At 35.3% G+C, this 12,088-nt stretch overlaps 1 protein-coding gene across 4 annotated transcripts in view; it reads right to left on the reverse strand.

Annotated features, from left to right (window-relative positions):
• CSMD1 (CUB and Sushi multiple domains 1) overlaps nucleotides 1–12,088 on the reverse strand; it is a 1,148,093-nt gene that overhangs the window by 562,212 nt on the left and 573,793 nt on the right. For all 4 annotated transcript variants that reach the window (XM_040551456.1, XM_040551454.1, XM_040551453.1 and 1 more), the window contains one exon: nucleotides 2,661–2,868. In XM_040551456.1, the coding sequence (XP_040407390.1) occupies nucleotides 2,661–2,868 (208 nt within the window). The remainder of the gene's footprint in view (nucleotides 1–2,660; nucleotides 2,869–12,088) is intronic.

The following is a 12,088-nucleotide window of genomic DNA, read 5'->3' on the forward strand; positions in this document are numbered from 1 at the left end:
ATTCAAGACCCAGACCTATATAACTGCACTTTACTTAGACAAAAAACTTTAATAACTTTGGACACTCTAACTGTATCATGGACATAAAATGAATAGTGAGGTAATGTCACTTGAATCTTTTATAAGCGAATACCATTAGGATGGATTGCATGCATGATTTTCAAATAATCTTTCATGAGTAAAAAAAGATTAAAAAAAAAAAAAAAACCTCATTGTTCTTTTTCAGTGCTTTGGAATACAAACCTACAATCAGCTGTATAACATGGAAACTAACTGAACATCTTAAAGAAGGTTTAGAAACATGTGAGGCATATAATATAATAAATATATTTTATAGATACATCAAATTATTTTTCCTCAGCATGTAGATTCTACTTGTTCTAGCATTTCCACCACTCCACTTAATTGTTTATTAGAAGTCCATCCATTTTTTACTGTAATCCTACTAGAACTGCTTATAACCTTGCCTATAACCTATCTGCAAAGGGTAATTGTACTACATACTAAGATCACTAAAGAATCACTAATTTGATCTTTTCTTCTTTATTTTCCATCTCTTTCTAACTTTTGCAATGCCATGTTTCTATGCTTTTCAATAGGAAAATATTTGGCTTATTCTCCAGCAAATAGAACAATCATAATTACCAATTCATGCTAACGGAATATGTGCCTTCTAACACAGAATTACTGCAGAAATTTGTTGACATGATGCCAGATACAATAAAAGGGAGCAGTGAAAAAAAAGTCATATTTTAAGATGAAACACCTCTAGACCATTAGTTTTAAGTATGGAAGAATTTCACATTAAAGCACAGAGCACAGCTGATTTTAATAGATTACAACATGCACTACATTTATCATGTCTCTAATGTCGCTATGGTAACCATTCTGATTTAAATATAGCTGAATGTGTAGCTTCTTTCCAAATTATCCAATAACCCTTTAAACATTTCTTATAAAACTTCTCATAGCTTCTTCAAACTTTTAGTAATGATCCTAGGAACATATAATAAATCCTTAATTTTTCGTAATAATGTTTAGCTTCTAAAAAATGTTTCCAATCAAAAAGCTAGTATCAGGTGAAAAGACAAAAATGTTCAGACTGAATTCTAGGAGAAAGAAGATTCTTATTATAGTTCTGATTTCCAACAGTAGCACTGATCAATATCTTATTAGATCAATGCAGAATATGCATCCTTTGCTTTCTAATTATTCTTCTACATCATCCATTATAAAAAATCTTCTGGAGAATGGATATGTATATGTGATTGTCTATAAATCATAAGGATCATAGAATCATAGAATGTAAAATTATTCATTCATTTATATTATCAAGTTCAGTAACAGTTGATTTCTTGCAATGAAGTTACAAATATGTTGTTAGGTATCTATTAGAGCCTGTCACACAAAACTGAACGGACAGCTCTTTCCTTTACGCATTTCAATTTCTGCTCCTCAGAACAGAGAATAACAACAACAAAAAAATGCAATTGATGAATTGAAGTGCGTGTTTGTGCATGAGAGAAAAACAAGTAGGTTGCCACACATTGAATTTCAGACAGTCAGATATGAGCACCTAATCTGATACAAAACTACTTCAGTGACTGCTGTTATACAACTTTTGGTTGTGTGGAAATGTGGGAGAGTAATCTTGTGACAGAGATCCAGGAGCATCCCCAAAACAAAGTTTTTATATATTTGACAGGAATGATTTCTGCACTTTTTTATTTGATAGAGTTTTTTAACAGATCAGATGCTGTGTAGAACTTCACAAAATATATTGCATTGCTTAGTGAGTCATGACGTTAAAATAAGAGCGAGATTGCATCAGATCTCCAGAAAGGGCATTCTGAAGATAATATCCATCAGCCATCTGTGAGTAGCAGGTCTGTGTGTGTGTGGTTTGTTTTTTTGTTTGTTTGTTTGTTTGTTTTTTCAAGGCTACATTTTATAGCAATGGCACATATGTCAAACACAAGACATTCTTCTCAGAGATGAAAAAAATACAAAGCCTGTATATGTAGCTTGAAGATAAATCCCAATACAAACTGTTCCACAATTTAATCCATTCCCATAAAAAGAACTATCAGCTTAGTACAGAGAAAGCAGTTTCAGTATTATAATTACTAAACCCTAATATTGCTAAGCTCTAATATTGCTAAGCCAACATTTTTAACGTGAGTCTACATAAGATAAAAAAACATGCATACATGAGTACTGAATGAGGACTGAATTACCACCCGTTTAGAAAAATAAGATGACATCCATTTGCTCTCTCTGTATTCCTGTTTTTCTGTGAGGCTGAATTTTGCCCACTAAGAACCATATCATGGTAAGTTAGTGTTCAACATACAACATCTGTTAACATTCTCATACCAAGTTCAAATGTATAACATCAGTAAATGCTCACTGCTAAGATACCTTACCAATATAATTCTTAAAGCTGGAGAAAAGGAAGAGGAAGAATGAAGATTTGGAAAGAAGCAGAAGCAGATTATTAAACTGTTTTCAGCTCTGGTGGATGAAAGGAACCAAAGGAAAATTCATAACAAAATGGTCATTATTCACAAATAAAAAGCTCCCCTTAAATATCTTTTCAAAATATTCACCAACAAACGAAAACAAAAGAAACTGGGATCATTACAAGATCCTTGACTTACCATATAGATGGTGCTTCTGTTCCACTGATCTCTAAGAAGTCATATCCTTCCTCTAACTGGAAGTCAGTAAAGACCAAAGCAATGGTATCTCCTGGTTCAGCCAATATGGTCCAGGTACAATCAGCATTATTTTCATACTCTGAAGGAAAGTGAGGACTTGAAATAGTTCCACTTGTCCCACGTAGTGTCCCTCCACAAGCTCCTTCAGCTGATGAACAGAATAGTGATTAGTAGTGAAGTTTTATTTTAAATACATGAAACATCATCCTGTTTCTGCCATACTGAATCAAGCTTTTCTCTGCTATGCATAGAGTACCCACAAATAGATGCATACAATAATATAGATAAACATAGAATTATATCCAGGTGAATATAACAGAACATTCTCTGGAATTTAAGCTGCAGAGATTTTTGGTTTGTGTTTTGACTTTTTTTTTCCCCTTGCTGGTGAGACTTTAGAGGCAATCAAGTTGCAAACAAGCATAAATTCAGCATAGACACCAAGTATGAGGCTATTTGAAGAAAATGTACTTTGGTTGTGTGAAAGTATCCACAGAAGAAGCCTAAGAACTGGGCACAGAAATACAGTTAGTCTCTCTGTGATATGAATTTTTAAAAAGATATTGTACTTTTGTTTTCTAACATTTTATTTTCTTTAGTAACTATTAAAAAAAATGCAGAAAAAAAAAAACACTATATTCTTATAGATTAAACTCTTGTCTTAAACTAGGAGGCATTAATAAAATCACATAAGCCATTCTATAGCTATTTGTTCTGAAACAGGATGTTTATACATGGTGAATAAATTCAGAACATTTTGTTCCCAGATGGACTTTCCAAGGTTCACCTATCATCACCTAGTAACATTTTTACTATTTTAAAGTTATTAATAAAATTTCATAAATTAAAGAGCAAAATAATTTCCTGTTCAGTCTGGAATGTCAATATGTTACCAAAGATTGAGCACACTTTTTGTATTTTTCCTATTCCCCTAAGATTTCATTGAAAGCTTTAGAGTTATTTTGTTATTAAAACACATTTTAACAAAAATAAATAAATAAATAAATAAATAAAATTAATGAACATGTCATCCATGCAATTCATTGGCATAAAAAATTAAAAACTCATCAAGTAGCTTTCAGTGTGTTATAATGTGGCTATGAAAGCTACAACAACGCTAATTAAAATATTTCTGCATAGGTGAACGATCAGACGAGAAGCATTCCATTTTTTTACCCATTTTGTCATCTCTACTTACTGCTATTATTATTAGACATTATTTACATACTAGTAAGTGCACGTGATTTAAAAACAAATAGCTTGACAAGGTTCATGGCACAAGGTACTTACAGTCTTTTTAGGATAATGAGTGAAAAGACAATTAAGGCAACATAGAGGTAAGAGTAGAGCAGCTCCTCTCAATCACAGTTGAAAGTCTGTCAGTGAAAGTGAGTTTTAAAGGAAGATTTGAAGGAAAAAGGATTCATTTAAATCAAAGGAAGATGAATATTGTGGTTGGGCATTTTAAAAAGGAGACTAATAAAAGAGGATAAATAGCTAATTTTAGGAGACTAAAATTAAAGGGAGAATTGGGAGAAAGGCAGAAGCAGAATAATTTCTTAACATTTAAGCACTGTACAGAGCATTACTTTGATTATAAAGATGAGAAAAAACTGCTGAAGTGATTCAATTAGTCATCTTCACTTTTTCTATATTCTAAGTAAACTTTGGCATGAATAAATGTATATATCCTTGGCCACCTCAAGCTTTGTAAGTGTCATGATTTGTTGGCACACAAATGTCTCAGAGCTGCGTTTCTCTCTTTTCAATAAATTTCATGTCTTACTTTCTGGGCCCTGATATTTTTTTTGTTCCTCCCTCAGTTCCTGGCCTTTAGTACAGTGTATATTGAAAGAGCCATTGAGCATCTGCCGGACAAAAGGTGAAAGGAAGTGAAGTTTAAAGAACTCACGGATAGTCAGGGATCAGAGTCAAAATTTCTGAAGCATAATACATGCAAAGACTAGAAGAATTTAAAAATCATATAATAAGAAATTAGAAAGGAGAATCAAGTTTTATTATCCAATAATATCTAAAATTACACTTTCTTCCATTTTATTTTAAACTGCACAGTTTTCACGTACTTAATTTCAGATCATCATCTAACCCAGCAAAGAAAAACAAATTAACTCGATGCATAATATGCCAATACTTCAGTACAGAAACTAACAGCAAGTTATCGATTTCCAGTGTGGTCATCATCAGTATCTGAGTTTGAGTGAATCATTAAAAACAAAAACAAAAAAAACCTGATGATTTCCACACTCTTTGTGTTTTTGGGTTTTTTTGCCTTAACTTTGTGGGACTTGTTTATTGACTTATTTATTTTAAGAACCATAAACTTATACGAGTAAGTGTTCCAGTTAATAGAAGCGTACAGGTTCTACCTGTACTCTTCAAAGACAACAAACAGGCTTTTCCCATCCAGGGCAGCCAGCAAGATGTGTAATATACTTACTAGGTCAGCCATAACTCTGGTACTGGCTGCTTGCTGTTAAATTTTGTTATGACAACATCCTCAATGACACCATCTCCCACTGTGTTTATACTGATATTAAGTAACATGCTAGTGGTAATTTCAATGTTACTCAGTGTTTATGCTGCAGAGCCCTGGAATAAGCTTTGAGCTGTAAAGCTTTGATTTTTACTGCTGACAAGGAAGGCTATGTAGTTGATTATTTCTGGCAATCACATATCGAAGTCTAAATTTATACACTGTGCATTACCAATGAAAACCAGAGGAACTCAGGCTACTCCAGATATCTGCCCAGAGGCATGCACAGCTTTTTAACCTATTCAGGAACAGCATTTCTAAGAGGTCTGCAACAAACCAAGTTAGCTCAGAAACGGAAAGGGAACATTAGTCAGGTTGGAACAGAGAAATCTGTCTTTCCTCTGACATAGTTTCCATGTTCCAGAAGTCTGTACTTTGGAGACTTCCTCACCCAGAGATGGCATCCAGACTAAGGCAACCAGACTGTTGAATGTTGAAACTAAGGCAGGCAGGATGTGGCCACACTACTTAGACAGTTTGGCTATACGGACATGAGCTGTGTTTCACGAGCTGGCATGAGAGCTAGCTGGCTTGCTTGCATTGATGACCTCTTGGCCATGGGCTTCTCTATTTGATAATTCTGAGAGAGTGGCCTAGTTTCAGTTAGAACAGAGTTAATTTTCCTCCTAGTAACTGGCAGGGTGCTATGTTTTGGATTAGAATGAGAAGAGCGCTGATAACATGCTGATGTTTTAATTGTTGTAGAGCAGTGCTTACACCAAGCCAAGGACTTTTCAGCTTCTCCCTCTGTCCTGCCAGCGAGCAGGCTAGGGATGCAGCAGGAGCTGGGAGGGGACAGACCCAGGACAGCTGACCCAAACTGGCCAAAGGGGTATTCCATACCATCTGACATCATGCTAAACAATATATAGGGGTGGCTAGCCAGGGTGGGGGGGGGCCGGCTGCTCAGGGGTAGGCTGGGCATCGGTCAGCGGGTGGCGGGTGGTGAGCAATTGCATTGTACATCACTTGTTTCATACACATTATTATTAGTAGTACTATTATTATTATTATTATTATTATTATTATTATTATTATTATTATTTTCCTGTCTTAATAAACTGTCTTTATCTCAACTCACAGGCTTCACTTTCCCGTTTCTCTGCCCCATCCCAGAGAGGGAGGGTGGAGGGTGAGCGAATGGCTGTGTGGTGTTTAGCTGCCGGCCGGGTTAAACCACAACAGAGAGCTAGGACATTGCATGAGAATCTTAATGCATCACCGTGCTTGGAGTAATTTTATAGTAGCTAATGCCTGAGGCTTCAACAATACAAACTCTTAAGTGATTAACAAATTGCTTTTTAAAATGTGCAAGTAATTAATTCTAAGCACTCATGGTTATTTTGAAGTTGTGAGCAACTTCACAAAGTGCTGTTTGTATCAGCATAAATGACTACTTGAAGTGTAAAGCTACAAACATTTGGATCTCTCAGTAGTCAGGAATTAAGTGCTCTGAATTTAGCCAACATGCATCATATAAAGTAAGCATACAAATACATGTGGCTTGCACCACTTGACAGAAAAAATATATATTGCAAATACATGTAGATTAGATAAAACAGGTAACAAACATGCCATCAAGTTCATGTATACAAAAATCAAAAGAATCACTATGGAATCATTGCACATAATGAAAAATCTTCACTTTTCTTGAAATTAGAGCCATTTCACCAAAAATAACAATCTGGTAATTTTGGTAAGCTGTGTTTTAAATAAATTAGATCTTATTACAAGCAAGCTCTGCTAAACAGATATCCAAGGATGGGGGTAAGAACAGAAACAGTATCTTAGAAAAGAGCCTTATTTTAATTGGCTTAGATATCTTTTGAACATTCAATCATTTTTATTGGACTTTCCTCTCCTTCCCATACAAATGACCAAATGACTTCACGAGTACAATGTTCTGTATTCTATATGCCTTTTTTAAACAAAAGCTAATAAAATGCTTATTCAAATGAAAAATGCTTGCTTGTTGCATGACAAGCAAAAAAAAAAAAAAAAAAAAAGCAGAACTCATAACTTTTTAAAAGGAATTTGTAATCTGAAGTTAAATGATCAAAATTGGCTCTTCGAGTTTAGTTTATACCAAGAGGTCTTCATGTGAAAGATCATTTTACTACATTACTGTTATAACAGTACTGATAAAAACAGGTGTAAATTAAAACAAAATTCATAGTAATACACAAAAGTTTTTTTCTTGTTATGTAACTTGCAATCATTTCCCTACCCTTTATCACTAGCAACAGAATAGATGCAATTAAAAACTTAAGTGACATTTTATAAATTCTCAACAAATGACATATTGTCATTTCAAGTCACATTTCATAAGGCTTATCAATTAAAGAAAATTGCAGCTTTAGACAGTTCTAAATGAACCATGGGCATAAATTATTTAGCATGGCTTATTAAAAATATCACTGAAGCAGTTCTTCATACAATTCTTTATTAAATGGCATTTTTCTGTAGCTCATTTGTGAAAAAGTACGTAATTGTACCTCATTTAATAAAATTCTTCAGTACAGAAAACACATCCATGAAATAATCATAATTGATTACTTCCACAGATATATGCTTAGATATTTATATATGGTTAATATGAGAAGTTAGTTAAATGCGTTTTTGGAATAAGACTTTTAAGTTACCATTTTAAAATGTCTTAATGATAAAAATATAAAAATAAGCCATAGTATACCAATGCCAAATTTGAAAATAAATTATCTCAATGCCAACTGTCAAGCTGCGAAGATGTCAGATTCATAAATAACAAATCCATAGCTAAGTGTTACAAAGGTAGCATTACACATTCATCAGACAACTCATTGATTTTATCTAATTCTAATCTAGAGAAGCCAGCTCTTTAACTATGAAAATATTCAGCTTACTTTCTATCAAACTTTGTTTAGTATAGACTTCATTTTGGATAGGCAAAAACAAATAATGTGCTTCTTTTCTGTGTTTTAAAAACTAGAAACATATCAAAAGGTAGTTTTGTAGATTTTTTTTTCCCTATGATCACTTGAATCCAGGTGTACCATATCATAGATGAGTGCTCTAATCAGTCTGTCTGCTTTTCTCAACTTCTCATTTTGCTGTTGATCATCTTCAAATTAATTAAATACTTATTAGTCCATGCATTTAAGATGAATTTTCTTTCTCTCTCTGGGGTTTTCAAAGGGCACTTCAAAATAATTTGGATTGCTCTCCATGTAGAATTGGATTTTGCTAGGATTGCAGAGAACTGTGGTTTGGGAAAATAGTTTCCATTTTAAAGAATCATAGAATAATTAAGGTTGGAACAGACCTCCAAGATCATCTAGTCCAACCGTCCCCCTACTAGCAATGTCACCCACTAAACCATGTCCCTAAGCACCAGGTCCAACCTTTCCTTGAACACCCCCAGGGACAGTGACTCCATCATCTCCCTGGTGAGGTCAACCCGTTCCAATGCCTAACCACTCATTCTGAGAAGAAATGTCTCCTAATTTCCAACCTGAACCTCCCCTGGCACAACTTGAGGCCATTCCCTCTAGTTTTATCACTAGTTATCTGTGAGAAGAGGCCAACCACCAGCTCCCCACACCTTCCTTTCAGGTAGTTGTAGAGAGCAATAAGGCCTCCCCTGAGCCCCCTCTTCTCCAGACTAAACAACCCCAGTTCCCTCAGCCGCTCCTCATACAACTTGTGTTCCAGGCCCTTCACCAGCTTCATAGCCCTTCTCTGGACACAGTCCAGGACCTTGACGTCTTTCTTGTACTGAGGGGCCCAGAACTGAACACAATACTTGAGGTGAGGCCTCACCAGAGCACAGTACAGGGGGACAATCACCTCCATGGTCCTGCTGGCTACACTATTCCTGATACAAGCCAGGATGCTGTTGGCCTTCTTGGCCACCTGGGCACACTGCCGGCTCATGTTCAGGTGAGCATTGACCAACACCCCCAGATCCTTTTCCTCTGCACAGCTTTCCAGCCACCCTGCCCCAATCCTGTGGTGTTGCATGGGGTTGTTGTGATCAAAGTGCAGGACCTGGCACTTAGCCATGTTGAACCTCATTCCATTGGCCTCTGCCCATTGATACAACCTGTCCAGGTCCCTCTGCAGGGCCTTCCTACCCTCTGGCAGATTGGCACTTTCCGCCAACTTGGTGTCATCTGCAAACGTGCTGAGGGTGCACTCAATTCCCTCATCCAAATCATCAATAAAGGTATTAAAGAGGATCGGCCCCAACACCGACCCCTGGGGAACACCACTCATGACCGGTTGCCAGCTGGATTGAACTCCATTCACGTCATAATATTAACTGATACATGTTAGCACAAATAAATATAAACATAACTATATCTGTGCATATATACACACTTTTCCGCACACATAAATATTAGAGTGCTTGTTGCTGTGTCCATAACTCTGTTGGGTGTGCATTATTCTGTAAGAAATTATACAATATTACCCTATCTGCATTCCATGACACACTTCCCTGACTTCTTGTTTGACCAGTCCCAACTGCTTTCATTCAACTTTGTTCTCATCTTAAGCATGCACCACTTCAGATTATTTTTGAAAAAGTACAAAATTGCTCAGGCAGGAATCCTGCACTTTAGTCTAAAAATAAGATCCACTTTATCATTGTAATGCAAAATCAATAAGCAGTATTGTTAGAGAATTTTCTTTTTCTTTACTTTTTATTTTTCCCCAAGCTTTTCTATGAAAAAAAAAAAAAAAAAAAAAAAAACAGTTGGGGAGGGGGAAGAAAACCTTTTGGGGAAAGATGCTATCTTTTGTTGAGTTTGTCATTGGACATTGCTTCTTGATTCAGTGATAAATTTTTTGGGGGAAAAAGTGGAGATAAAAAACTATCAAATAGCCTTACTGGACATGGTGGTGTATTTCTGATCGTGTTGGTGCAGGTTAAACTGGATCTTCAGCTCAAATTAGACCTGAAATAAATATTTTCTTACTTTTATAACAGGACAGGAGAAGGGGCAATGGCCACAAAATGGAGCACAGGAAGTTCTACACCAATATGAGAAAGAACTTCTTCACAGTGAGGGTGACGGAGCACTGGCACAGGCTTCCCGGGGAGGTTGTGGAGTCTCCTTCCCTGGAGATATTCAAGACCCGCCTGGACACCTACCTGCACAACCTGCTCTGGGGAACCTGCTTTGGCAGGGAGGTTGGACCTGGTGATCTCTCAAGGTCCCTTCCAACCCCTACAATTCTGTGATTCTGTGATTTATTCTAAGAGTGGTGTACTTTTTTCTAAGAGTGTTTTGTTTTGTTTTGTTTTGTTTTGTTTATAGCAAGCTTCCAAATAGAGTCAAATTTTATCTAAAGAAGAAGATGGAAGAAGAAAGTTGAAGAGGCAGGATACTAGAATCAGAAGTAACGGCCTGTATAACCTGACCTACAGAGCCATTCTTAGAGTGGTAACCATACCATAAATGTGATTTATAAATGTTTATAAATATAGATAATTGATTGGATTAAGATATCTTTTTCTCCTCCTTAAACTTATGAAATCATATTTGTTTGAACTTCAGGATCTCAGTAGAAATGACGTAAAAGAATTACTTGCTACCTTAAAAAGCATGAATAGCACCAGAAACTTCAATTTCTCTTTGGTAAGTGTTTTAAAAATCTAAGTTCTAAATCTCTGTATTCAGTTTACAAACTCATTCTCTTTTCTCGCTTTATCTATTCCAAGAACACCTCATTCATTATATATTCTCCACAAAAGCTTTTCTCCAATAACTGCTTGGGTTTTGGTTGGTTGGTTGGTTTGGGTTAGTTTTTTTTTTTTTTTTTTTTAACCTGGAACTTGATTAACTATTACTTGATCCTTATGGACCTTTCTGACATATGATTTCCTTTACTGGTTTGTTTATTTTCCCACCAATATTACGGTGTCTTCACATTCTTATAAACATTTAGTGTAACTATTACATGCTCTTCTCACATCTATTTTCATTGCATGAAAAAGGTTATAATTGTAATATTACTAATCCAATTTGTATTCCTAATGTTGGCTTCATAAAAATCTAGGCTCATGCAACTATAATCAACTAGGAATTCTCAGAATTACCGAGAATTGAGAACCTAATTATACAAAGTTCCTTTTACAAGTAGTCACATGTCATAAATCAGCTATTAGTGGAGTTACTGCAGAGGATGAAACTAATTTTGAAAACGTTTCAGAATTCACTGCACAGTATTTCAGTCCCAACATGAAAGAAGACATTTTGGGTGACACTGTTACAGTAGCCAAGATAGAGACAAGAAAGACCTCTTTTTTCCTTCTCAGGACAAAAAAAAAAAAAAAAAAAAAAAAAAAAAAAGGAACAGAATTTCGGTGGAGCATTGAATGATTCCTCTTGTCAATTTCTAAGCCAAAAAAATTGTAGGCCAACAATTTTGGAATACTTTCCTTTTCTTTCAGAAATTCTTGATAAATTTCTTGGTTAACTTTTACAAGGAGAAATGTGAGTGAGTTTTAGTAATAGCTTCACCTTTTCAGAAGTTGTCTTTGAACTTTTCTTTTGGGGCTGTTTTCTATCATTTTTCAGATTGGAAGTTGCCATAATTTCTCACACACACACACACACAAAAAAAAAAAAAGTCATTAAATTCAGTAAGTCAAACATGTATTGAAGAAATACAGAAGAAAAAAAAAAAGAGATAAAGCAAATGCCTTAACACTCAAGTTATGTAAACATTCTAAAAATGATATTTGCTACACCTTTGATTTTTGATCGTAATTCATTACAAGCCATCAATGAATCTGCAGTACAGTTCTGTCCCATTAGACAGCCCTCTG

Source organism: Cygnus olor, chromosome 3, assembly GCF_009769625.2.
Source record: "Cygnus olor isolate bCygOlo1 chromosome 3, bCygOlo1.pri.v2, whole genome shotgun sequence".
Taxonomy (NCBI): Eukaryota; Metazoa; Chordata; class Aves; order Anseriformes; family Anatidae; genus Cygnus; species Cygnus olor.